Below are 27,031 nucleotides of genomic sequence, written 5' to 3'. Positions count from 1 at the left end.
TTCTAGTTTGTCGTAAGTGTTCCCTCTTTGAACTACCAGTCTTGCTTTCCCTGCAAAGAGTTGTTTCCCTTATTATTTCCAGTAGTCTTAATTACATTTATTATCATTTACATTTGTTTATTAGTTCTTAGAGCACCCATAAAACTTCATGAGGCATCAAAGTACTTCTTCTCTGAAACAAAAACGAACCAACCAAACAGAAACAAACTCAAATACAAGGAACTGGTGGGACAGAAACTCTAGGTCTACTGCTGACAGCTCTGAAGACAGCTCCATTTTAATGAAACCATCAAGCCGAAATTAGCTTTAATATCAAACATTTTCCTAGGGCACATAAGCTTGAGAAATGTTTGGTTTAGTTTCCATTTTTCTGAGTTTTAGAATGCCCAATTATTACAAACAAGCGTTAGCCTTTAAGCCAACCAAATGGAGCGCTTTTACAAACAAGTTTTAGCAAGACTGTCCAGAGAAAGAGGAAAACCTCTCACATCCACAACGTCCATGGACGCACACACAAATACACAAACAAGAGGCAAACAAAATATTCAAGCCCCAATCTCTAAGTATCATCTTTGTATAAAACAAATCCATTGCAAGAGGGGTTATTTATTGGTCATTTTTCTTAGGAGTCTCATAAATATGGTGGCCAAGCGGTATTGCAATAATAATAATAATAATAATAACCTAGTAAGAGGATACAACCCCGAGGGCTGCGCATGGGGATCAAATGGTCGTTTCGCATATCCCAGTCAGAACACAGCTACTCTTATTCAAAGATGCCAAAAGCTGCAACAACAAACACACTGAAGGAAGCCCCATCGGTGCCAGCCCGTAAGTCCGAGCTTCATCGAATGAACCAAACGGAAGAAACAGGGTCACGTGCCACCGCACATTAAGTATTCACCCAGAGACGTCCATCCAAACCAAGCCCCAGACTAGCCGCCGGCCGCAGGAGTTACATTTGGTGCCGAAAGGTACCCAGTTGGGGTGCGGCCCCTGCGATGCCGGAGGACCAAGAGCCTCGGCAGCCGCTTGGACGGTCGCTGGACTCCCCTTCCCGGCTGGGGCCCGAGGAACCAGGAGCGGGGAGCTCCAGGCGGCTTCGCCAACTTTGTACCCAAACCCAGGTCTGTCGCCTGAGGCACTTCTAGGATAATCACTGAGCCATCGAGCTGGCAACAAGGAAACGGCTTCTGAAGCGACCAGATGAGGAGCCCAACGCACCAGCCTCAGCTCTACCTTCCCCAAAGGAGGCTCAGAGCCAGGAAATTTAAAGGCAAATAGAAGGGGCCTGGGTAAAAAGTTGCAGCTGGGCTTGTTAGCCCCATTAACCCTTTGGTTACCAACTTCAGTGACATGAAGGATGTTGTTAATGCCATTTACCAGCTTGTTTGTTACCACGCTTCCCTCTTCCTAGGCGAAAGGAAAGCCTTTTAAACTAAGATAACTCCCTGACCTCCCCAACTCAGGCAGAGTGTGAACAAAGGGTCCTACAAACGTTTAGGCTAACATATCTAGGCTAATTTACGTGGACCTGAAAATGAATTGTTCATGCATTCCACAAACATTGAATCCTCTGTGCCAAATGCGGTCTTGGGTGTAGGTGGTTCGATGCTGATGGGACAGACAGGATCCCTGTCCTGGTGGAGGTGCAGCCTCACAGGGGCCTGAGGAGGGGGACCCGGGGTGGGGGTGGGGGAGCTAAACGGACAGATTACAGAGTCGGGACATCTGAAGCCCAATTATGGAACTTCGATGTTTTGGAGCAGCAAACAAGTCAGTCCTTCAGACCATGGGGTCACTCTTTTTGCTTTAAGTGTTGTAAGTCGGGGCACCTGGGTGGCTCAGTTGGTTAAGGGTCTGCCTTCAGCTCAGGTCATGATCTCAGGATCCTGAGATCGAGTCCCACATCAGGCTCCCCACTCACGGGGAGCCTGCTTCTCCCTTTCCTTCTGCTGCTCCCTCTGCTTGTGCTCTCTCTCCGTGTCAAATAAATAAAAAAAGTCTTTAAAAAATCTTGTAAGTCCACAAAATGCACTTCCTGGAAGCAGGCATAAGTGACGTGTTTGTCGTCCACCCCCTGCTCTCCGCCCCACTGTGGCGGGTAATTGGGCAGGCGACGCTGCTGGGACCCAAACCAGCTAACTCTCTCTCGTTCCAGGCTCCACACATGAGGCAAAAGGACAAACTGTGAGAAAATAAGATAGAGAAGAAAGCCTAAAATAACAAGATAGAAGCCCTTAGACCTTCAACGTGTAAACAACTGGTGTTGGGCCAAGAAACTCTGCTGCGGACCTGAGTCCCAGAGTATTCAGGCCGGTCCCTACGACAAACAGGAGGAGTGGGGACCGTCACCGGCAATGCTGTGCTGGTGCTTGGGTCGAACACACACACCAGCTCCGTAACGAGCACGGCCCGGGCTGGGCACGCAGCGGCGCCTGGAAGCCGAGACTGGGGATTTCAGTCCCAGTTTGTCAAATATTTCCAAGTTGGCTATTTCCAAGTTTGGATGTGAGGAGAAAGAAAAAGAGGTCCCCTGAGGCCACAGGCAGAGGAAGGGCTGTAGACACAGACAGACTAACATTCTGCTTCCTGCTTTTGATTGGATTTGATTCTTTGAAAAAAACGGACCTTAGAATTACCGACACACAGGCCAGCCCGATGCCAGAGGACGTGGGCTTTGCAAAGAGTCAGTAATTTCTGTCTTGCTGTGATTATACGTGCTGCTATACAGAGTAAGAAACAGAGAACCCAGAGGTGGGACTCCTGAGTCCCGCAGCCACAACCTTCTCCCTGCCAAGGAAAGCACGGTCCCTTGAAAGTCAGAAGTAACCCATCAACTGGTATTTTCTACTACATGCCTGACCACGGGCAAGGCTTTCTCCTAAGGTTGATCTGGGGGAGAGTCGGGGATAGGGGATCTGGCCAAACTTGGGGATCCAACAGGGGCTAATGGAGATCACATGCTCATCTCCACGACCTGATCGGAGATTTTCATAGACTTTCTGAGTCTTCTCCTCATAGAAAACAGGAGAAGTTTGCTCCCTTTTTCTTTCCCATTCCCGTTCGTTCAAGTGTTTCTCATGTGTCCTAATAACCATATATATCATTTTCCACCCATCCAGACTCCTTGCTCCTCCCTGTTCGGTCCGGGGAGAACTCGTAAATGTCATTGGTCACAAAGCCACTCTCCAAGCTCGCCAGAGTCACAAATCCACTTTCGGAGGGGTCCACAGCTATGTTGTCATAGTCACAAGACATGGCATCGGGAGTGGCTTCGCCTGAACACACTCGAAATGAGATGTTCTTCAGGTCTGGCCGGGTCTCAGCTAAATCGGCTTCACTTTGTTTTCGTATGACGTTGTAAACCTCGAGGTCTGGGCTGTCCCCATGGTGAGGAGAGGGCCAGATGGTGTGCGGCTCCTTCATGCTGGAGCCTGGCTGCTCCCGTTTCCTAGGAGGAAAGAAAAGCGCGTTGAGTAGTTTAGACGAGGGGATTGAGAAAATCCCGGTGTCTCTTGCTCGGGACGAGGAAGACATTGGGGGAGTCATGCATGACTCTGCCCTTCTCACCTGCAGGAACTTATGGGTCAGGGCTCTGGGGTGGAGTGGGGGGTACCAAAACAGGAAAGAGATTGCCTATCTACCATTCGCTTCTGCCACAGCATAGAACAGAAAGGGTTGCCCTGGGATCCCCAGAGCTCCCATGGCATCCATGGATCAAATTGGATGGGGAACAATATCAAATTTTTTAAAAAAGATTTTTATTTACTTATTTGACAGACATATCACAAGTAGGCAGAGAGGCAGGCAGAGAGAGAGAGAGAGAGAGAGAGAGAGAGGAGGAGGAGGCAGGCTCCCTGCTTAGCAGAGAGCCCGATGTGGGGCTCGACCCCAGGACTCTGGGATCACGACCTGAGCCAAAGGCAGAGGCTTTAACCACTGAGTCACCCAGGTGCCCCAACAATATCACATTTTTAAAAACTCATCTCCAAGTCAAAGTTAGCCTGCCTTCAATTCTAAATATAGGTAATAAATTGGAGTAGAATTAGCAATATCTTTGATTTGATCGCCAACAGAATCACTGATTTTTCACATCACATCACAGTTATCATAGATATACTCATCTCTACCGCAAAATTATGCTAACTATACCCACCACTAAATAAAGAAATATTAGTAAAGAAACATGTGTATTACCGAATCACATTTATTTTTTGGAAATATTTTGCTAAATTGTTTTATCAGTACAATTGCTTCCCTTGCAATCCAGAATTATCTCATTTTATATATTTAGAGATACTGTTCTGGGAAGGGGTCCATAGGATTTACCCAATTGCTACAGAGGTCTGTGACATAAAAAGGTTAAAAACCCCTGAAAAAATCCCTGAGATAGACTCCAGCTTCAGAGTCACAATTCCCAAATCCTGGTGAGGTGCTAAATAGACTAAGAAAGGGAAAAACAAAAAAACCAAAAAAACTGAAAACAACTGCAGAGTGAGTAACTGGGAAATGTATTCCTATTTTTTAAACTGAATTCTATTTTTAGATCAACATGAATTAACTGATAAAAAGGATCATAGTAAGAACTAACATTTTTGAGTGCTTCCTATATACCTATTCTGCATGAATTAACTGTTTTAATTCTTTTGATAATCCTATAAGGAAGATATAATTAAATGAAGCACTTTCTGCTATTGACCCTTGAACAGTGAGGAGATTACGGGTAACAACCCTCTCCCCCTGCACCCCGTGCAGATGACAATCTGTAACTTTGACCCCAAACGGAACCATTAGCAGCCTACTTCTGATGAGACACCTAACACATATTTCATATGTTATATGTATTATATGCTGTGTTCTTACAATAAAGTAAGTGAGGGAAAAGAAAACGTTATTAAGAAAGTCATAAAGGAGAAAAAGGACATTTACAGACTTATACGGTATTTGTTAAAAATACCCAAAACATGTATAAGTGGATCCACACAGTTCAAACCCGTGTTGTTCCAGGGTCAACTGTGCGTTGAAATCTTACTAATTCATCATACAATGGTCATCAAAGGGAATCGAATCTTCAACTGGAACTCAGTTTTCCTGTTGTAAAATGGGCAGACCAGCTTCGTTCTGTGTATGATACATTCATGTTTCCATGTCTGTATGATTCTGGGGAGTAAAAAGGCAACTGAGAAGAGCGGTGGGAACCTCAAAACTGGTGGCACACGATCCATAAACAGAGATGATCTAGGCCACTTAGTGTGGCTATTTTGCAGCAATCTGAATTTGTATAGTCAGTGAAAAGCAAAGTCAACTAAAAGGCTTTAGCTATTTCATTTTGAACAAAGGGATTCAGTTTCAGATCTTTGCCAGAAGGCTCTGGGAGAGTCATTTTTCAGTGGCTCCCTATTCCTTCGCCCAGCTAACAAACATCTTTGGAGTGAGAGCCTATAGTCACGAAAGCACCTTGCTGGTCGATGTGTGGCTAAAGAGGAGGCGAATAACTGTTTCACTCCTCACGTCATTTGAAAGCTTCCACACACACAAATTAAAGGCTGTAAGACCACTCTCATAATCACAACTAAGCACAAATGCCTAGTACTTCTGAATGCCAGGAGGCCACCAGAGAATTCACTCTCCAATCTGCAATGGTAATTATCTTGGAGCTGCTGTGGCCTTTCATGAAGCAAAAAGACCAATGTCCAAATCTCCAAGAGTCCAGAAGACACCAGGTTGACACAATGAAGGTTTTACTTGCCTCCTTCTGGAGATCCAAACCCAAAAGACAACCGTGATGACCACGAGGAGAAAGACGGTGCTGGGGATTAGAATATAAGCAAGATTCAAGGAAGATTCTGAAAAGAAAACCATATTAGTATCAGTATTAGTGATGTTTTATGAACATCAAAACAGGCTTAAAAAAGCATAGCCAACACGGAGTATTGCAAAGAGCGAGCTCCTGGAAGGAGGTATGTGTACAGTCAGCCAGACCGTGACTGAGCATTCTCTACCTGTCCTATGACCCTAAGTAATAGAGAAAAGAAATTTACATGTTGGAGTTTCTTGCAAAATAGCACTCCCTTAAAATCTCCCTTAAAAAAAAGCAGGGGCTGTTTGGGCAGTGTTGATGTCTTTGGCTCTAAGGACAGAAGTGGTAGTTCCCAAGGTGGGGTGGGGAAGAGGGAGGGAGTGAGGGAGAAGCTAGTCTCAGTGCCATTACCAGGAAAGAGAAGGTCACATGAAACACATGAATCAGACTGTAACCTTCCCAACAAATCTGACTAAGGCTAATTGGATCCAGTTGGGGCCAAGAGCAGTGACTGTGGAGGGCATTCAGAGGCCTGCTATCCTGACCTTTCCTGTCCTTCAAGACTTAGAACCGAAGAATTTTCTGTCATGGTTGCCTTTAGGAAGAACCAAGGACTGGCGGCTGACCCCTTCCTTACTCCACTGGTCCAATGTTCCCAACCTTCTAGAAGTTGTTGTTTTGTTTTCCTGTGAGGCTGCAAACCTGACAACCACCCCCACACCATAAGGGCCCAAAACAAAACCCACTTTAAATGCCACCATGATAATAATGAACAATGAAAACACCACCCATCTCTGCACAGCATTTTTGTACTTTTTCCAATGCATTTTCAATACATTTTATCTGTTGTATAATAAAAAAAAAATATTTGACTGGCCTTTGTCCTTAGTTCCTGGAAAAGAGGCTCTAAATCTTTGGAATTTCTAAGGTGATAGGAGTAACTGTTATTCACGAGCCCCATCAGACCACATCAGAGTCTATGGTGAGGAGATGTCTTAGGAGGGAGGGGGGACTAGGGATTGAGTTCAATTACATGGCCAATGACCGTATCAATGATGCCTGTGTAAGAACACCTCAGTGTTTATGTATTATACGCTGTTTCCTTGCACCAAAGTCTTTGCACACCAAGCTCAATGGGACTTTCTGGGTGGTGGACACAGTCATGTGCCAGGAGGGTGATGATGCTGCTCAAGTCCATAGGGAGAGGATGCAGAACCTCCCCATAGGGGACCTTCCTGGACATTACCCAATTTGGTTTGTCAGGGGGCTGCTCCTGATTTAGCTCCTTTACAATGAAATGCAGCTGAAATAGAGTGTTTTCCTGAATTCTCTGAGTTGTTCTAGTGAGTTATCAAAACTGAGGGGGTTATGGGCACGCTCTGGATTTGCAGCCAGCTGATCAGAAGTGGGAATGGCCTGAGGAGCCCTGAACTTGTGACTGATGTCTGCAGGGAGGGCAGTCTCATCTAGATGGAGCTCTTCCCCTGTGGGGTCTGCCCTAAGTTGGGGTAGCTGGTGTCAGAAACACAGCTTTACAATATCCTATTTCATTTCAGGGCCATGGTGATGCTCTCAGACAGGTGAGGAACGCCCCATTACTTCTGTTATGCAAAAGAGGACACTATAGCATGGAGAAATGACGTGTTTTTCTAAATGCTGTCCAGGGACACAATCCCAGATCTCCTCTCTTAATGCTCCAGGTGGGAGGCTCGAGGTTGAAATTCCATTAGCACCCCGGTTTATCACCCATTTTCTTGGATCCTTTATGATTTGTGTTGTAAAATGTTTTTGTCTACCTGGGGTTTTCTGTGCCTGTTTCTCTATAGCCGCTCGCCCAGGACCCTGCCCCGACCCAGGACTGCTGGGTGCCCGGCCCCCACCCCCCATCCTCATGCCATCATTTCATCTACTGGCCGGTCTACTCTCCCCAGGCTTCCCAGATGGTCTCCAACTCAGCATGCCCTTTCTGCAAAGCCTCAGATGCCCCGTTTAGTTCATTTTTAAAATAACTGCGGGAAAGAACAAAGTAGAGATCATAACCCTCTGTAATTTGTGATCAAGAGGGTCCCACCATCTACTTTCCCCAGGAGGGTTCTGTCCATACTGTCGTTTCCTTTAAATGTCTCCCTGGCATCTTCTTTCCTCGTATCTTCCGGAAGCATGGGTGTCGCTGGCTCTGTTCTTTCATCTGGAAACAGACAAGTGGACTTGAGAACACGGTAGAAGACCTCACGATCCACATGGTCTCTGAGGTCCCACCAGGTTGTAGAGGGACGTGAGAAAGTAGTAGCAATTTGACCAAGGCCATTTATAAAGATAGAAAAGTAAAGGGTTGAATTTGCTGGCCTCCAGGTTTAACCGTCTTCACCTTCCTGGTGAGATTTTCACTGCCAAGAAGCCTGTCCTGAAACAGACAGCAGGCGCCTGGCATCAAAGCACACAGAACACAGAGATACCAAAGGGCAGGGCCAATGACTCACTTCGAGGCCCATCAATTATCCACGTGGCTCACTCCTTTTCTCATTAGATCGAGTTATGCCTTTCATAGTCAATAGTGACAAGTCTCATCCCAAACTGAATTTGTGGTTGTTGCTTTTCAGCTTTGGGAGCAATGGGCAACTCCAGGGAGATTAATGAACTACTTGGCGGGGCTGGTGTGGCGTACACCCCTCCAAATGGTCTGACTTCCCACCAGCCCTCTTCCTGCTGGCAAATCTGAAGAACATACAGTTCTAAACCTATAAAAGGGGCCTGAGAAACAGCCCAAATTAGCCCAAATCTCAAATGATAGGCTTACCTCCAGGCTTTGTAGAAGGAGCTGTTGGTTTCTCTGCGGTAGAAAGAAACAAACACGAAAATAGTAACTAAATTTCCATGCCATCTGGATGAAATTGGCCAGATGATGGCCTCCCCTTATTTACTCCCTCAGTCATCTGATAAACTTTATTTAGTGCTGCGAGATGCCAAGATCTGGGTTAGTAAGTCAAAAGCATCATTCCTGTAGCAAGACTAGCCTTCCCCCAGCTTCATTTGGGTATTTTTTAAAAAAGTATTTTAAAATTTTAAATACAGGAATTTCAAAAAATACACAAAAATAGAAAGAGTGGTATGAACCCCCATGTGCCCTTACTCCGCTTTAACCCTTATCAACATAGGGCTAATCTAGGTCCAAAGCAACCCCGACCCCTTCCCAATGACACTCAGGCCTGGATTATCTTAAAGCTATCAAAGACATGTTAACAATTCCCACTGGGGATGTTTCAGAGAGTAACAAACACTGATCTCCCGGAAGTGGGCATGGTTGTGGTGGGGGGTGTCCACCTGCCCACGGTGGACGCTGGAGTTCTAGAACCCGAGTCATTTCAAATGTCTCGAGAGCCTGAAGACCATCAGGCTGTACAGATAATCTACATTGAATATTTTCCCCTTGGGCTGGGAGTGCATCCCCCTAAGGAACTGGTAGCAAATCTCTCGTGCTCATCGGATGCTCTGGGCTTCATAAGGATGGGGTCCTTAAAGGGCATCGTTTTGGAATTCACAGTCCTTAGGTCAGGATGCTAAGGCTATTCTGAAGCTTCTGAAGGAAAACTTTCAATCCTCTTCCCATAAGAGTGTGTGTGTGTGTGCACGCGCACGTGCAAAGGTGATGCAAATCTATTTATTTTTATTTTTATTATTTTTTAAAAAGATTATTTATTTATTTGACAGAAGGATAGAGATCGCAAGTAGGCAGAGAGGCAGGCAGAGGGAGAGGGAGAAAGAGGCTCCCTGCTGAGCAAGGAGCCCGATGCGGGGCTCGATCCGAGAACCCTGGGATCATGACCTGAGCCAAAGGCAGGAGCTTAACCCACTGAGCCACCCAGGCGTCCCTATTTATTTATTTTTAAAAGCCCACCTATATAGTGCTTCTATATGACAGAAACATCACCATGTTCTAAGTGTTTTCTAAAAATGAACACGATTTGCCCTGCTAACAGCCTGATGAGCCAGTGGCAATCATTCTGGTGGTTTTGTACGCCATGTATCCGAGGTACCAGGCGATTAAGTAACTTGTCCAAATCTTACAGCTAGTGAGTAGCTGGGCTGGAATTGGAACCCAATCAATACAAGCGAAAACTAACATTGTAAGGAGAGAGATTGTGCTAGGTTGTGGTGATACAATAGCAAATGAGAACAGCCCTCACCCCCTCTGGCTCTCAGGCCCTGCAGGATGGCCAGAACATACGCAATACAGGCTAAGAATCCCAGAGAGTAATTTTTCGATAGGACACTATAACATGTAGTATATTCAACAACATGACACGACCTATTCATTTTCTTGTCCTTCCACAGTTCAGTCCACCGTGAATACTGCACTGAACACGGCACATTGATGCAGCATCACCATCAGCCCCTGCGATGCCCTGCATTGTGCCGCCTCAGAAGATTTGTCTCTGATTTTCACTGACGACACCTATGCCCCTAGCAGACCCCAGAAGCAAGCAGGGGTTCAGATCTGGCCAGCACGTGCCCACTCCACGCAGTCATGTTGCCCAAGTCCTATTTTAGACGTTATTCAACCAGTCCCTGGCCCAGAGAGACCTGCCCTCTATTTTGCCAGATACATCTATTCTAGATGCTATTCTGTGTGCTATCATAGATAGCAGCGTTTCTGCCATTACAGATGGTGTGCCTCCTTGTTGGAACGGCACTGGATGTCCCTCTCCTTGCCCAGCAAGCACAGGCACGAACTGGTCAAACATGTATGTCTCTAGGCCAACCACGTAGTGAAAGGGAAAAACTTATAAACAGGGAGTTAAGGTACTGTGTGTGCTCAGTGCTAAAATCCTCCTAGAAGGAAAACCTAACTTGTTTTTCAGGGGCCCCTAGGAGGTTTCCCAAAGGAAACTTCTTATTTTGAAAAATTTCAGATTTATGAAAATTTGCTAAAATAGTACACAGTGCCCATATATTTCACCCAAATGTTACGATTTTGTATTTCATTTATTTATTCTCTCTCTGTATCTCTCTATATTTATGTTTATGTATCTATATTTTTATTTATATCTATGGATCTATATTTTTATTTATATCTACGTATACACCCACATATGTATGAAAAGCACATACAGACACATGTGTAACTTTTTTTCTGAGAAAAATTTACAGACTTGGTTACTTTTACTTCTAATTAATTCAATATGTTTTTCAAAAGATGTGGGGGTCAGGTTCTTATGCAACCACAGTAGAGTAATCAGGACCAAGAAATCAACATTGATAGTCTGTTACCTAATCTACAGACCTTATTCAAACTCTGCCAATCGTCCCAATACTGCCCTTTATCGGAAACCATCATCATCGTCCAGGTTCCAATCCACAATCCCTGTTGTACTTGGCTGCGTTATGAGAGGAGATGATGTTCAGAGCGAACCCCCAGGTAAGAATGAGTTGTCTGGGAAGGAGTAGGACAGTTCCAAGCACAGGGAAAAGTTGCCCAGCAGCTGGGCAACTCACAATGCGCACAAGGAAAGGATGAAGGGGGGTGGGCACCTTGTAGCAGCAAAAATCATAGCAAAAACAGTTAAATTCAAACAATTTTAGGAGTATTTAGTTTTTAACTAGATATAGCTAACAGGTCATTTTATACTGGCCAGGAAACGGTGTAGGTCTGGGACCCAGCAGTTGGCTTGGGTATCGGAGAAACTTCAGGGACAGATCAAAACTCACTTCAAGGTTAGATCTAATTCAGTGAAGAGGAGGCGTTTTGGGAACCTTAGTGGAGTGAGACTGCGGGCTTGTAGCCAATTCAGAGTACTGAACAGATCGAGAAGCAAACCTCAGCTGAACCTGCACGGCATAGCGAGAGGGTGGTTCAAGCCTGTTCCTTAAGGTGACTGCTGTCTGTCCACTACCAGTGAAACTGAGGGACTCCATCATCTCCTTAAAGCCTCAGAAAATCATGTCACGGAGCTGCTAGAAAACCTAAGCACAATGGCCAGCTTCCTTTCACATTCCTTCTTTTTCCCAAGTTCCTACAGCCATCCTCACATGTGGTAAGAATAAGAATCTGTGATCATCCACTTAGAGGGCTTTCTGTTCCCTGCGCTTCTCATAATTCTCACTTTGTCATACATAAATTAGGCCCTTTCCTTTCTTTATGCCTTCTCTTGGCATCAGATCCCCCTCTTCCTTGCTAGGAGTACGCCTCAGTAAGGAACTGAGACTGCATTCCCCAGCCATGCATTTGCAACAAGCTTTCTCAGAGACCATTGTAACAAATTCTGGGAACTAGTAGCTGTGCATGAAGTAAGAGAGGAAGCTGAGAATTCAGCCGTATGACTTGGGGAGGGATTCGTTACCATCAGAATATTTGCAAACAAAATTGTTCTTCATGGTGCACCGGTCGTCGTTCCACTGGAACATGTAGGGGCCCCCGACGCCAGCAGGTGCCGACGGCTGATGGTACATGACCACGCAGACCTCGCTGCCGCACGAAGGTTCATCCACGTACCAGTTCCTGGAGGAAAGGGGTCAACAATGGAGACCACTGGGGGAGGAAACCCCAAGACTTCAAAACCTTTATTTTCCTTTCAAGTTCTGCAGAGCCCCGAACTTAGGACTCTGCTTCAGAAGACAACACAGAGAGAGGCAGAAATTGAAGTCCTGCCAATAAATAGAATCACGTGCTTTCTAACATGGACATCACAATCAATCATCTGACATTCACCACAACCTCTTTGTAGGGAGGAATATATTACTGTATGGTATCTGCAGAGTAATTATGAGAAGCAGCAGCGAGCAGGGCCCGTCTGGGAGAGCGTATTCCCTGCCTTTTCCTAACTGGCTTTTGTTTCCCTTTGTTTCAGAAATTAGATGCACTAAGAAGAGGCCTGGCTTATCTCAGCCAGAGCTTGCCTGGCTCACAACTCTTTGTGCTTTTCAAGCGTCAAGACTGCCTTTCTAGCCCGGGGGAAGTAAATGGAAAATGCCAGCAATCTGAGCAATACTTTCCAAAATGCAGAGGCCGTGAAAACAGGTGGCGGGGGGCGGTGGGGACTGGCGCAGAAGGCCCACATAGTCTTTGTCCTGTTTTAAGTTGTTTCCACTTCATCAGGCAGGTGGGTCCCTCCTTCTGCCTCTGCTACTAGATTCCTCGTCTTTGTCATTCTTGCTCCTGGGTGGGGTGCAGCCCAAGCTCCACTATCCAGTGACACTTGGAATAAATGGTGCTACCACCCAGTTGGCTAGAAGGATGCCAGGGCAAGGCCTTGGATTCCATAGAGAGCCCGATGCTGTGAACGGTCACTGCACGCACTGACTCCAGCCTGGGCTTCAGAGTCTGCGTGGTTACCTGAGCCGCTTCCTTCTGTTGGGCACAGGATGCAAGGTGACACTGGAATTTGAAGACTTGGGAGTGTCCTCGGGGCTACCCATTCGAGTGGGAGCCTATGGAGGCCAGGGAGTCAATGGAATTCTGGCCCAGGACCAGCTGATGGTGGGGCCCCTCCAGTGGTCATTTCCCCAGTCCCCAGATACATGACTTGAACAGCCATGTTTGGTATCTGGTATAGTCCCACATTGGTTCCTTAGCCTGTGAAGTAAGAGCTGTAATAGTGGACGAGGTCAAGTGCAAGATTCTGAAACTGCACTCCCCCCAACCCTTTCCAAAGTAATAAATAAAAACCAGTATCTTATCCAGGGGAAGGAGACAGAAAGTAGTACCACCCTTGAGGATCGGAGAATGCAAGGTGGGGGAGTCTCCAGCATATCTCTAGTTAGTTCACCGGACTGGCCCCTGCAAACACCACGCAGACCCTGAAGGAGGACCCCAGAGTAGTATAAACACAACTAGGTAGAAGCCTTAATTACAGGTGCTGTGCCATATGCGGGGTCTTTGCTCGAGCAGGTTAACATGCTCTTGGCTACTTAATATGGAGGTCCAGGGAACATAATATTTTCCATCAGAAGGAGAATCAGAAATAGTTTGCGTTCATTTGGAATAGACAACGGTACACATTTGTGGTTTTGCCTCGGGCCTATACTAATTTTCGAACCCTCTGTCATAGTGAGGTATGAGGAGGCCTGGACTCCCTAGACATCTCGTGGAAAATCACACGGGTCTACCATATTTCTGACATGCTCTTGAACAGGGTAAGCTTAGGAAGACACTCATGTGTCCAAGGGGTTAGAGATAATTCCGTGAAGATTCAAGAGCCTGCCACTTCAGGCTAGATCACTAGTTTCTAGATCACTAGATCTAGATCACAGTTTCTAGATTACTAGAAACCTACCACTTTTTGGGAAGGCCAGAGCCTCCCTTTCACATTAAAGGACAAATGTTGCATCTTGAAGCATCCCACGATAATGTGAAGGAGGGGGCATAGCACCTCGTAGGCCTCTCTGGGTTCTAGAGGCAGCATATTTCACACTTGGGGATGATGTTCTGGCCCCTATTTCAGCTGGCATGAAGGACAGCCAGCTTTGAGTGAGGTCCAGAGCTACAAAGGACGCTGAAGCAGGTCCTGGACTTTGGTGTAAGCGGATTTGCCAGTTGGGCCTATGATCGAGGAGATCCTATTAGCAGAGGTATCAGGGATGGGAAGAAACACCACAGAGAATTTGTGGCAAGCCCCAAAGAGAGAATCACAATGTAGACCCCTAGGATTCTATAGCAAGGTCATGTTATCTGTAGGTGAGAAATAACCACCTTTTGCAAAACACTCCTGGCTTGCTACTAGGCGAGGAGCATCAAAAAACCGTGCAATCCAAGTTGCCCATCGTGAGTGAGGCATTGTCAGACACACCTAGACCCGGGCTGGGCAGGCCCAGGAGCGATCCATTCTAAGGTGGAAGGGGTCTATCCAGGACCAGAGAGCACTGTACGAGCAGGCAGAGCACGGCACGGCATCTCCTACGGTCGCTCCAAGGCCTCTCCCTCAGTGTCCACCTATCCCTGCACAAGGGAATCCCTTATGATGCCTGACAAAGGCTTCCCAAGTTTGCTTCATGGAAAGGACAGCCAAGTATGGGAGTACGGCTCCACAGGACAGCAGCTGCACGCCGACCCTACTCAGAGTTGGCCGTGAAAGATCAAGAGGTAAGAGGACCTCCTCTCCATGGACCAGCTCAGATGGTGCCCCTAGTGAACCAGCTTGCATGGAAAAAGATAAGTTCCTGGAGGTTAGACTCTATACGGACTCAGGGGTAAAGCAAGAGCTTGGCCAGCTGATCAGGAGGCTAAGCGGAGAAAGAGAAGACTGGGGATGGGGAGCGGAGCTCTTGGACAGAGTGATGTGATGCAAACAGACATATGGGAATAGGCAGGAAGTGTGAGGCTCTATCACAAGTTAAAAACCACCAGAAAGCATCTAACACGGAAGAGGCACTAAACAGGCTAGGAGACAAGTGACTCGGCCAGTTGATGTCAGCTAGCCTGGGACTGGCCGCCCCAGTGCTCGCACAACAGCTACGGCCTGGAGTAACCATGGTGGCAAGGACGGAGGGTCTGTGTGGGCTCGACAGTGTTCATCTCCTCTCACCGAGGCTCATCAAGCTCCTGTCAAACATCTAACCTGCCAGCAGCAGAGACCAAAGCTAAGTCCCTGAAGGAACACCAGCCTTAGGACACCAACCTGGCACTGCAGAGCAAGTGGACTACACTGGACTCCTTCCATTCTGAAAAGGGCAATGATTCCCTTTGACGAGAAGAGACCTACAGCCTGGGTGTGGGTTTGCCTTTCCTGCCTCAGGGCCTCGGTCAGGACCACTACCCACTACCCTGATCTACTGGCCCAGAATGCCAAATAACACCTCATCAGACCAAGGGACCTACTTTATAGCAAAGGAGGTGTGGGAGTAGGCTTGTCATCTAGCTGGGTTTACTAGGCATGTCACGTGTTGCACCATCTGGAAGTTGCTAGCCTGAAAGAATGATGGAAGAATTTGTTGACAACATAGCTGAAGCCCTAGCTGAGAGGGAATACTTGCTAGGAGGAGTTTTTGTCCTTCAAGACTCAGTGCACACTTTGAATCAATGACCTTTGTATCATCCTGTGTCCTCAAGAGTAAGAACACGTGGGTCTGGGAGCCAGTGGGTGGAAACAGGTGTAGCCTTGCTCACTCACCATCACTAGTAGTGACCCACTTGGGGAATTTGTGCTTCTTGTCTCTGCAATACCAGGCTCTATAAGTTTTAGATGTCCCGCTACCCAAAGGCGAAATACTTCCACCAGAAGATATAGGAAAAGACTTATTATACTATGAGTGATGCTGCCACTTGGGCACTCTGGGATCTTGTGTCCAGAGATCTTGTGTGGGTTTGCCTTTCCTGCCTCAGGGCCTCGGTCAGGACCACTACCCATTATTTGATCTACTGGCCCAGAATGCCAAATAACACCTCATCAGACCAAGGGACCTACTGTATAGCAAAGGAGGTGTGGGAGTAGGCTGGTCATCTAGTTGGGTTTACTAGGCATGTCATGGGTTTACTAGGCAAGAAGAGCAGTGGTTATCTTTGTAGGAAGTAATCGGCCCTAATCACAGGAGGAAGAAGCTATGCAGTTCCCCATTTGGGGCAGGAAGAAATATGTTTGGCAACCTGTTATCTACTAGGGTTCCTGCGGGTCTTCACATACCCAATTTCAATGGTAAACAGGAAAGTGCTATCACTCTAGCCTGAGAAGCGCACATTGACTGGGTCCTCGCATACCCGGAGGGTCTGGGTCCTGCCACAAGGTCAGACACGGAGGCTCCTTGAGCAGAGAATGAGGGGAATCTAGACAGGAGAGTAGAGGAGGGATGTCGGTGAGTATCAGCTGGGGTCCGGGGACCAGCTAGAGTGGTGGGCATTGTAGTTCATCCCACTAACCTTCCTTTTTTTTTTTTTTTTCCAATTAGAGAGGGGGCCCACAGACAGGGAGGAGACAGAGAGGGAGAACCCCTAAACAGATTCCACACCCAAATGGTGCCTGACACAGTGCTCCATCTCACAATCTGGAAATCGAGACCTGAGCTAAAATTAACCAACTGAGCCACTTGGGTGCCCTACTCCCTTTCCTTTTTAAGGTTTTTTTCAGGAAGAGAAGCCCACGAGAACCCTGGAGGGGCCGCCCCTGGCACGTAGAAGGAAGATGTGGATCTGCTTGGCATAATCGGTAGACACGGGTAGAAACCATATTTTCGTTAGCATTCTTTTGGTTGATAAAGAGTTTAAACTCCCCCCCCCCCGCCATGGGATCATTTACTGTTAGATTTTCTATTTTTCAACTGCTCAAGTCTTTCACCTCTTTATCTTTTGGGGTTTATTGACTTAACATAAACTTTCAGTGTCTTAATGACTTATATCAACTCTATTGTAAAAAGATAGTTACTCCCTAATTCGTCGTTACATTTTTCTGGTCTTATGTCTGCCTTTTAACTTTGCTATCTTTTGATGTTTGTCCCTGTTGCTGGGTTTGTCCCTGTTGATGGGAGGGACGATGGCAAGGCCACTGTGGTGCCAGAGTAAGGTGTGAAATGGAGGAGTCCTGACGCCGTGGGTTTAGGAGGGTCCTCCAAAATGCAGGCTTCCTTAAGTCCTCCTTCGGCCCATCTAGGTCCACTCCCTGGGATCTGGAGCCCTAATAGAGTCTTAGTTCCACAGACCCTCAATCTCTGTTTGGGGTTCTAACTCAAAAGGCTGGTAGCCAGAAGCCCTGACTTCAAGCATCACGTTCTGTTCAAGCAATGCTCCTGGGCCACATCTACCTGGACAGAGCTCTTGGGACAGGAGTTGGACACAGAACCAGGTTGACTGACTGACCCCCTTTGCCTCCCGGCTTTGGCCAGTGCTATCCTCTCCGGGCTCTGCCCAGCTGAGCCTTCTCCTCTTCCTCCTGCACTGGGCACCGTGGGTTCAGCCTACCTCCTTTTTGAGTTACGTCAGGTGGGTGAGCTGCTGCGGGTTCTCCACACTTACCTGAATGTTGCCGTGCTGCCATCCGTCCATGTGTAAAGGTCCTGGCAGGCTGTGCTATTGCTTTGCTTCTCTTCACGCCTCCTGAGCCCAATCCAGAAATCTCCATCAGAGGCCAGGAGGTTTTCAATGAACTTTTCTATCAGTCTCTGTTCGTCCTCAGACTCGATGCTGACTAGCTGGGCCCCATCCCTCCTGCAGGCTGTGTTGGCTTCCTCAAAGTTCAGTCTTCGAGAAGCATCGTGGAAGTAAATGACTTTATAACAAGGCCTCTGTGTCCCTCCTCGGCAGACTGGTTGTCCTGGAGGGGGGAAAACAAAGCAACCTATTTCAGTACTCCAAAAAGTATCCCAGGGCAGGGATGCCCGGTGGCACAGGCACGAAGCCAGTGACTCATCTGTGGACTCTGTAATGTCGTTTAGCTTCTCAGAGCACATCGATACCCACTTGGCATGGAGATGCGCTGATTTAAACTCTGATGCCTGCATTGTGTGGGGGCTCCATGTTTTGTTTGTTCCATTGTGGGTCTTGAAAAAGCAAAGGTTTTTTACAATCCTTTGAAAGAAAGGTAGGTTGTGCTTGCTTCGGCAGCACATATAAAAGAAAGGTAGGTGAAGATTTATGGCTCCACTTAAAATTACCCACATAGAACTCTTTCATATCATCGGGAAGACTCAGGGGGTGGTGTGGTTGAGAGGGAGGTTTCTCTGTTTGGTGTTTCCTTTAGGTAAGAGATATGCTCTGAACTTGGGGTTGGGCTACTCTATCCTGGAACCCTTTGCCTGTAGAGTAGAACTGAGATTTTGCCCAGGCTGTGGTATAAGCAGAAGCTAAGAGCAACAGGTCGATGGGGTTTTCGGCTGTGATGGATCTTGTCTAAAGACACAGCTAAGGTTTACTCAACTCTTACTATGCAACATAAACTATGCTAATTGCATTTACATTTTTATCTATTCTTTCTCTCTCTGAACTCTCACAGTAATCCCTTGATGTAGCTCTTGTGTATGCCTCATTTTATAGAGGAGGAAACTAAGGCTCAAAGAAATCAAGTAATTTGGCTAAGGTCACACAGCTATTGGTAGCATTACCTGAGTCAGAACACGGTTCTGATTACAAAACCAAGCCTATAACCGTTGAACTATGCTGCCCAGTTCCCACTTTGCCTCAGTTTCAGGCTGCACTGGGAGCCTGTGTAACGCGTCTTATGAAACTGGCACCCGAAGGGCTGAATGCCATCTTAGACAAATGGATGGGATTCTATTAAGAAGGGACAAACTGTTCACCAGTACATACCCCATCCCCCCAGCTGGCATCTTCGGGAAGCCTTACTGTGTGCGAACTTCCTTCCATCAACATGCACTGCGTAGACGCTCTGTGCCTGGCACTGTGCTAGGTGCCGGGAATACAGAAACAGATGCCAATTCCTAGCCTGCAGAAGCACACAGCATATGCTTCTGGACCCAAATGCACAAGTGAAAACCAAATCTCAACAAGGGAAGTCCCTCGCAAGGCGAGAGCCAGATTGTGGGCTGTGGCTGTGAACTGCTACCACCGAGAAAGGATGAAGAATTTTGGTTTGAGAACCTCTTCCCAGCCCCCAAGGGATGTTCTCATTTTCCTAATTTGTTTTGCAGCCATGCAGGGAACCAGAGAGCATTCATCGTTCCCAACGCTGACCAGAATCCGGGGCAAAAGCTACAGACCGTGGACTGCATTTTCAGGGCTAAACGGGACCAGAGCACATGCAGCTAATCCGGGAGACTCCTGGGAAGTCTTGTTTCTACAACTTCTTTTACTGCTTTTATAAGGAAAGTCTCAATAAGCAACAGGTTCGAAGAGTTTTGCATCTTCTCCCTTCCTCTGCTATTCTGCTAATGCTAGAACTCTAACAGGACTGGCCCATGGGCAAATTAGGTGGCCTCAAAAGCAGGACATTTTCATGATGACGTTGTTCCAGACAGAATGGGGGTCACTGGCCAGAGAGGCTGTGGCTGGCGTGCTGCCTGGGGAGAAGACCAGGCCAGCCCAGCTCTTGTGATTCCTTCAAGGTGGCTCCAAATGAGGCAGCAGAAGGAAAATGAGCTCCAGGTACCTCCTGCCTGGCCACCGGCATACCGTGAGGTGGAGTTACATTGACTGGCAGACCTCCTTTTTCTACCATTTGTTTATCAAGGGAAAACATCACACCTTAAACGGGTTTCCTGAATGGTCCAGTCTGGCCACACATGGCAAGTCTGCGGGTGAATGCGAGAGAGAGCCAGAGCTGGAAGCATGCCTGAAGCGCATCTGGTTCCCTTCCTTCAGGAAGTGTCTTTCTCTTCTCATTTGCAGGAAGGGGAAGGGCGGGGGCTTCGGTTCCCCAGGACCTAGGACAAAGCCCATGCAGCCCTAACCCAGGCAGCTTCATTCAGATGCACACACCACCCCCTCCTCGCAGCCCACCCCCAGCCCGAGACACACTTCAGATCCTTCCCATCGGCTTGAGCCGGGATAACCGAGTAGAGGTTGTCATTCTTCGCCCCCCCCCCCCCCCCCCGCCATGGCCGTCTGTCCGCGGCCGGAAAACCTGAGAAAGAGACATGGACATCCTCCTCTTGACATGCAGAACAAACAGAAGAGGCAAGAAGCCAGAGCACTGTACCTCCTCTGAGGTCCAAGTCCGAGGCTGCAGTGACACGACAGGAGGAAGGAAGCAGAGAGTCATTCCCCTGAGTCAGGCGGGGCTTGTCCCGCGCTAACTAGGCTTCTTTCTCCCTCTCCAAGCGCTTTGGTAACAGAGCTGGATCCCGCCATCCTCCCCCCAGAGGAGCCCAGGAGTAAACAGGCTGGGTTCCCACCGCGTAGGGGATCCAGAACCCCCACTGTAGACGCCGTCTCCGGGAACGCGAGAGCCCCCACCCCGCCCCAGCCCCAACCCCACTGGCTGGAGGAGACCTGGTGAGCCTGCCCCTGCGCCGGGGGAGTGGGGCGGGCCGAGGGGGCGCCTCCTGGGGCAGATTTGCCCACTGCCCCACCAAGCCTAGGTGCCCCAAAGCCCGGAACTCTGGGCGGGGAACGGACTTTGAGATTCCAGGAATCTCAAAGACCCGCGCTGAGAGCCGCGGGGCGACGGCTCCCCTGCAAGCAGGGGGCGCAGGAGGGCCGAGTCTACCAGCAGAGGCGGGGTCGCCCCTCGCCTCTGCAGTGGGCCGAAGAGTGGCGGAGGCCTTGAGGACGGCCCGCAGCAGCTGGGGTGCACTGGGTGCACGTGCGGAGCCCTACCGGGAACCCGCCCCCGCCCCAGCGCGCTCACTCACCGCTCAGCAGGCGGCCGGTGGCGCCCCGGGGCCCCGCCAGCAGCGCGGCCAACAGCATGGCCTGCAGCGCGGCTCCCGGCTGCATGGCCCGGCTCGGGTGCGACCTCGCACCCCGCGGCGCCACGGCAGTGGAGCGGACGAGCCCGTAGCAGCGTGCACAGCAAATGCAAAGGCGGCAGCCGCATCTCCCGAGGACCGTCGGACCCGGCACCCGGAGGAGGCGGGGAGGGCGCGGAGCCAGCGCGCGGTCCTCCGCCCTCTGGGACGTCACGGAGGGGAGGGCAGCCCCGCCGCGGGCCCGCCCCTGATGGCCTCCCCTCGGCGCCAGAGACCTGGCCCTCGCGAAGGGAGCGAACAGAGGAGGGGAACCAGCTCCCTGCCCGCCGCCCTCGCGTCCCCGCCACCTCCGAGCTTCCCACGGAGACCCTGCGTTTGCCCAGGGCGCGGGCCCGAGTGATATCCCAGTCTGGCTTCTCTGGAATTTGATGCAGAGAGCGCCGTGGCTCAAAACAGGGCCACATCTCCACCCCATGCCTCGCAGACATGGCCAAGTTCACCCAGAGCCCCTGGCTCTGCAGTGGGGGCCAGTGGGAGAGTTGAGGCGGTGAGACCTCCCTGGGGCTCCATAGGCTGCAGTCGGGGTGCTCAGGGCCTCCCCTGAGAAAGGAGTGGCGGATACAGAGAAGAGATACTCAAGTGGGCAGTGTGCCCCTGGCCGGCAAGCTATGGGACAGTGTGGAGTGTCCAGCCCAGGTGGCTGAGTTGGAGCTCTGGCTGAGAAGAGGGTAGGTCCGCCCGAAGCCAAAGGGTGTCTTTGAACTCAGCAAGGAAATAATCCTCCGCCTTTGCAGGGCACCTGTTGGGGGGTAGGGGTAATTGTTCAGGCTTGGGCTGGTGGTCTCCAGAAGGGTCTCCCTGGGTAAGAATGCTCCCTGTGAAAAAGCCTTCCTCACCAGCTCAGCCCTCAGTGTGGGCTCCCTCTTTGAAACGGCCACAATACTCCTATTTCCACCTGCTTCTTACAGTGAGCTCAATGTTTTCAAATATCCGCAAATAATAAAGTGAGCCTCCTGTCCAAAAGCTGAAGTACTAAGTGGCAGAAGGTGGGTCTGATTTCCTTGCCCACCCCCCCATTGCTACAAATCCCCGCAGAAGTGCTGTCTGACTTCCTGGGTTTGGGGTTCAGCTTGAGCCACTGCAGTTCTCAAGGGGGAGGAATGAATGAATGAATGAATATAGCTTGGGGCTGGGAAATCTGTTTTCGTATCAGCTGATGATAGAGGGAAGAACAAAGCAGCCTCGGCCGGGTGAGGACTGACCTTTACGGCAAGCTGCTTTACAGCCCATCTTTATGTCTGAATTAGAATATCTCACATCCAACAAGCACTCCTTCTAGAAACTCCTGGTTCTCAAGACAAAGTAAGGACTGCCATGTGGAGGGAAGCACTTGAGCTGGCATGTGATATTCTGCTTTTCTTCGCTTAAAGTCTACGTAGAATTCCGGCAATTCCTTCGTCTAAGTTTCAATGAACTCTTGGTGTTACCTTAAGAGTTTTGTGAAGGTCTGATGGGAGCAGACAGACATGTAAGGGGTGCCGAGAGCTGGCTACTAAATGACAATTGAAAAGGATGTATTTCCCATATTACAACACCTATTACAACTTAGGGAAGCTGTCACCTTGGGCCAGAGAATCAAATTGTGTCCTGAATTCTCCCTTTGATACTCTGGCTGTTGATGCACATTCATTGCCTTTGTTAAGGCATATGGTCAACCTCATATGCTAATTATAACAGCAGCTCCAATCCTGCACAAGTCCTGGGTCCACACCCTGTACCGTGTGACTTTGCAATTCTTCTTACTGAAGGGGCTAAGTGTATATCCCCACCCCTTTTCTCTGTATTTGATTATTTCCCTTGTTTGGCCAACGGGGTAAGTCAGAGGTATCTGAGCCTACAGTGGAAAAGGCCTCACATGTCCTCATCCGTTCTTTTGCTTCTCTGTCACTGTCTGAGAGGAACATAACTCATACCCCACTGGACCATGTACATCCCAAAGAGGAGGACGCATGGAACAGAGCTGCCTCAATCACCAGACACTTGCCCAAGGTGCTGTAGCTTGAAGCAGAGCTGCCTGGCCCAGCCTAGATCAGCCAACCCCCCGGCCACACCCCCAGGTGTGTGAGCAGTAATAAATGTTTTAGATCACCTTGTTAGTTGTGGCAGCAATGCAACCATTATACCTGGTAACGCAGGTGTACAGGTGTGGACAGGTGTGCACTGGGGAAGGCTGGGTAGCTTACACAGTCCAGTTTTCCTGGTAAAATTATCTTGGGCCAGGGTCCCATCCTTAATTTGACAAGCCTAAACCCAATTAAGAGACTAATATATTTATACATTGAGAAATATTATCAACCAAACTGATGTTTCTATTAGTCTGTTGAGCACATGCTCTGCTTCTGGGCAAGAGATTTCCCAGTGAGCATGGAATCGGTACAAAGGGAGTTATTGGGTTTGAAAGGTTAGGTTTTGACAGTCTGCTCTATCCATCTTTACAAAAGAGATTTATCCGTCTGGCAGATAACAATATCAGGGTGCCTTTTATTCTTCATAGTGGTGATGTGAGACTGCCAATTTATAATTTTCAAAATTTCCCTTTTCTAGGTCTGACTACTTCCCTCTGTTCAAACATTTTTTCTCCAAATAGTGTTATGGGCAAAACTACTAGTCATCCACTGATACCTGCTGTCTGTCCATTTCTCTTAGCGAGAGTCCTGAATGTTACTGAGGCAGACGCTCTTCCATTTAAAGACTATTCCCCCCTCCCTTGCAATTTGGTTTATCCCTGTGATGCAGTTTCGACCGGTGGGTCACCCACGGCTCTGTGGGCGCTGTGGGTGGGAGCTGCATCCGGTGGGGGTTAGTCCAGTGGCAGGGGGGCCAAGAGCGCAGTGAACGGTGGTCCTCAGTGGACCTGGGCGCGTCAGTGGAGCCCTGGAGCAGAGCAGACAACCCTGAGTAAGACTGCTGGTTCCACAGCACAGAATGGACAAACACTTAACCTTCTCCTTCCCCATATATACCAAAGGGAATGACCTTTGAAAGTGAGGGAGGTTGGCAATGGCATTGTGCACATGTGTCTAAGATATAGGAACAGTAAGCCAGCTACTTGCAGAACTAGAAGTAATTAATTTCTAACTTCAGACATGTTCCAGAAACTGAATAAACCAAGTTTTGGTAAATGGATTTTATATAGATTTTTTTTTTTTTTTTTTTTTTTTTTTTTTACAGCGAGAAGACTTTAGTGTTTTCAGGATTTTTTAATAACTGTCTCAAGTTGGGGCATATAAAACTCCTGTTGGGGCATATAAAACCCCCATTTTATCTGCTACTCATAATATAGATCAAATACAGTAGTTCTGGACATACCCTGCCCAAGAAAATAAGATAAATGGGGGTTTCAGAATTGGGAGATGAGAGAGATGATTGTGTGGCGTCACATCCAGCAGTACCCACCAAGTAAAGTAGACGCAAGTATTCAGTAACTGGTAAAATTCCTAGAAGTCTGCATATTTAACTTTTATTTCTTTGTTTTAACAAAGTGATCCCAAGGGTCCTGATTATTAGAGAAGGTTGTTTCAAAAGTCAGGATCTAAGTAAGCCATCCTCACCCTTGCGTTGATCACGTTAGTCCAAGGCTTTGACCTCCTCTTGGTCTTCCTTATCTGACTCTGACATCACTTTCCTGTTGGCAGTAACGTGAATCTGTTTTAAGACACAGAGCTCTGTAGTTGTGAAGACCACGCAGCAGGGAAACAACTTCTGAAAGTTTCCCCAGTGCAGATTTACTGTCTTGGATCGTGACCATGCATCAGATTGGGCAGCCAAGTATAAACGTGCAGGTGGGAAGAGTGGTCGTTGTGCTGTGAAGTGTGACGAGAGAGAAGACTGCCTACATACAATGTATTTTGCTCACAAGTCACACTTGTGATCATCACGGGTGACTGATTTCTTTGGATTACCCACTGGTCCTTCTTTCCTTCTAGTCAGACCTCTTTTAAAATGCAAGTATTCCTGTGGTAGACAGGAATAATACATCAATAAACATTTTGATACCAAAACCTTTCTATGAACACACTTTCTATTTCTAGTTCTTTCTGACAAAAGGGGATCTGGATTATCCTCAGAAGGTCTGTTGGAGGACGATGGTAAAGGTGTGTATCTCTGTGTGCAGGCGGGGGGGGGGGGGTTGGGCAAATAAGAAAGGATGGAGGGAGGAAAAGAGGGCAAAAGTGAAGTATTTTATGATAGTGTCAAAAACTGAAAAAAGGTTTATCATGTACAGTATAAAAGCATCACCTTCTAGATTAGCTAATACTGAACTTTTGGAACTAATCTTAATACTTATCTTTTGGAACTAAATTTTTTTTTGTTACCAATATTTTCTGAATTCCTACATGTAGTCAGTGTGCTAGGCACTTTGGGGGACTCAGTTTCTCAATGAGCTTGCAGTATAGTTGATAGGTGAGAAATACCTGAGGGGCATCTGAGTGGCTCAGGTGGTTAAGTGTCTGACTCCTGGTTTGGGCTCAGGCATGATCTCAGGATGGTGAGACTGCGCCCCACGTCAGGCTCTGTGCTGAACATGGAGCCTGCTTAAGAGTCTCTCTCTCCTTCTCTGCCATCACCCCGCCCCCTCACTCAAGTGCTTTCTCTCTCTCTCAAAAAAAAAAAAAAAAAAAATTAAATAATGTAATAGTTAATAAGTTGAGTGATTATAAAATATGGCTACTTGTAGTAAACAGTTATTTGCAGAAAGAATGGTACAGATGGTAACTTTATAAGATGCTCAGAGGAGGAAGATGTCCCAGTGAAAGGGAGTGAGATCTAAGGCTTCGGGCAGAGGAGTGAAAATGAGCAAGTTGAATACAAAAGGAATTAGGCAAACACATACGGAATCATCCATTCAAACTGTGAAATAATGTTTTACTCTTAGGCGAATCAACAGAGTTGTTACCAGGAATGTCCTAAAGATTCCTATAAAAATATGCCCAGAAACCTAAGGGCCCAGACTTATTGCTGATACTGTGTAAGTACCAGATTTCACCCATTATTTGAATCAGATAAATGCATCTTTCCATTGGCAAGTTTTGCTCTACTCTTAGAAGCTGGCTCAAATAATCTAAGAAGGAAGAAGTTAATCTGCTGAGTATTACATAGACAACACAGCCAGGAGATTAAATGATCTTTTCATTTCGTTCAAAACTTTAAAAAATTGCTATGGACTTCTTTATTTTTTAAGAGTATTACTTTGATTACATTAAGGGGAATCAGCCTCAATGAGAGAAGAATCTACATTCTCTTACTCTCTAACTGTTCTTCCCTGAATACAGCATGCAAATATGTATTTGCCAAATTAATGTTGAATTAGCCACATGGACTTTCAGTCATAAAACAAAAGGTGGGAAGATTGTTTTCTTAGAGCTTCTTCAATGATTAACTGGTGATAGGTGGTTTCAGCTCTTCTGGACCGTGGGCCTCCTCCTGCTCTAACATTATTCTGGGGATAATAAGGCTATGAACCCCTCCCTGTGGGGTTCCAGCCCTTGCTACCTGAACCAAGGTTTAACAAGCTTAGGGATGCCTTTGGTGGTGTGGGAGCTGGTAATCTAAGAGACCTGCTGAGTTGCTACAGATGAGGGGGCTAAGTGTGGGGAGTGGGGAGGGAGCTGGGGGGCCAGAATGGGAAGTGCAGGGTAGGGAATGGGTGCAGGGATTCTGGCCTGATAGGCTGTCCTGCCTGAGCGCTGTACCCTGGCCTACTGCACAGAGACGCAAATGGGCACACACACTTGAATGTGGATGAGGAGAAGGTTTATTCAAGGGAAGAAATCTGGGAATACAGTAGAAGGCCAGAGGGTAGGAGGCAAAGGGAGTACCAAAAAAGTGCTTCTCTAAAGAGGGAACTAGAAAGGTAAGAACATTTTTGACAGATGTAAACTT

General features: G+C 47.8%; 2 protein-coding genes and 1 long non-coding RNA gene across 15 annotated transcripts in view; 1 reads left to right on the top strand and 2 right to left on the bottom strand.

Annotated features, from left to right (window-relative positions):
• Positions 1-599: 599 nt before the first annotated feature.
• LAYN (layilin) lies at positions 600-22,154 on the bottom strand. 2 transcript variants are annotated; one of them, XM_082684297.1, is made up of 8 exons: positions 21,032-22,154; positions 20,377-20,400; positions 17,739-18,036; positions 12,142-12,299; positions 8,601-8,633; positions 7,908-7,991; positions 5,753-5,849; positions 600-3,454 (listed from the first exon to the last, which is right to left on the bottom strand). In XM_082684297.1, the coding sequence occupies exons 1-8, from the start codon at positions 21,561-21,563 to the stop codon at positions 3,091-3,093; spliced, it is 1,590 nt and encodes a 529-aa protein (XP_082540423.1). In that variant the 5' UTR covers positions 21,564-22,154; the 3' UTR covers positions 600-3,090. The 2 variants fall into 2 exon arrangements, with proteins under 2 accessions (XP_082540423.1, XP_082540424.1); XM_082684298.1 differs by lacking the exon at positions 20,377-20,400.
• LOC309841413 lies at positions 20,382-27,023 on the top strand. The gene is made up of 3 exons (XR_014299123.1): positions 20,382-20,672; positions 25,180-25,242; positions 26,025-27,023. It is a non-coding gene; the product is annotated as an uncharacterized lncRNA (long non-coding RNA).
• The window catches only part of HOATZ (HOATZ cilia and flagella associated protein), a 29,009-nt gene continuing 24,623 nt past the window's right edge, over positions 22,646-27,031 (bottom strand). For 5 of the 12 annotated variants that reach the window (XM_082684311.1, XM_082684309.1, XM_082684305.1 and 2 more), the window contains exons 7-8: positions 24,700-24,773; positions 22,646-24,022 (exon numbers count right to left, since the gene is read on the bottom strand). In XM_082684311.1, the coding sequence (XP_082540437.1) occupies positions 24,716-24,773 (58 nt within the window). In that variant the 3' untranslated portion in view covers positions 22,646-24,022; positions 24,700-24,715. Of the gene's footprint in view, positions 24,023-24,592; positions 25,103-27,031 lie in introns of those variants that run through there. The other 7 variants (XM_082684308.1, XM_082684316.1, XM_082684307.1 and 4 more) reach the window with 4 other exon arrangements.

Source organism: Mustela nivalis, assembly GCF_964662115.1.
Source record: "Mustela nivalis genome assembly, chromosome: 9".
NCBI lineage: Eukaryota > Metazoa > Chordata > Mammalia > Carnivora > Mustelidae > Mustela > Mustela nivalis.
This window is presented reverse-complemented; position numbering and strand designations above follow the sequence as displayed.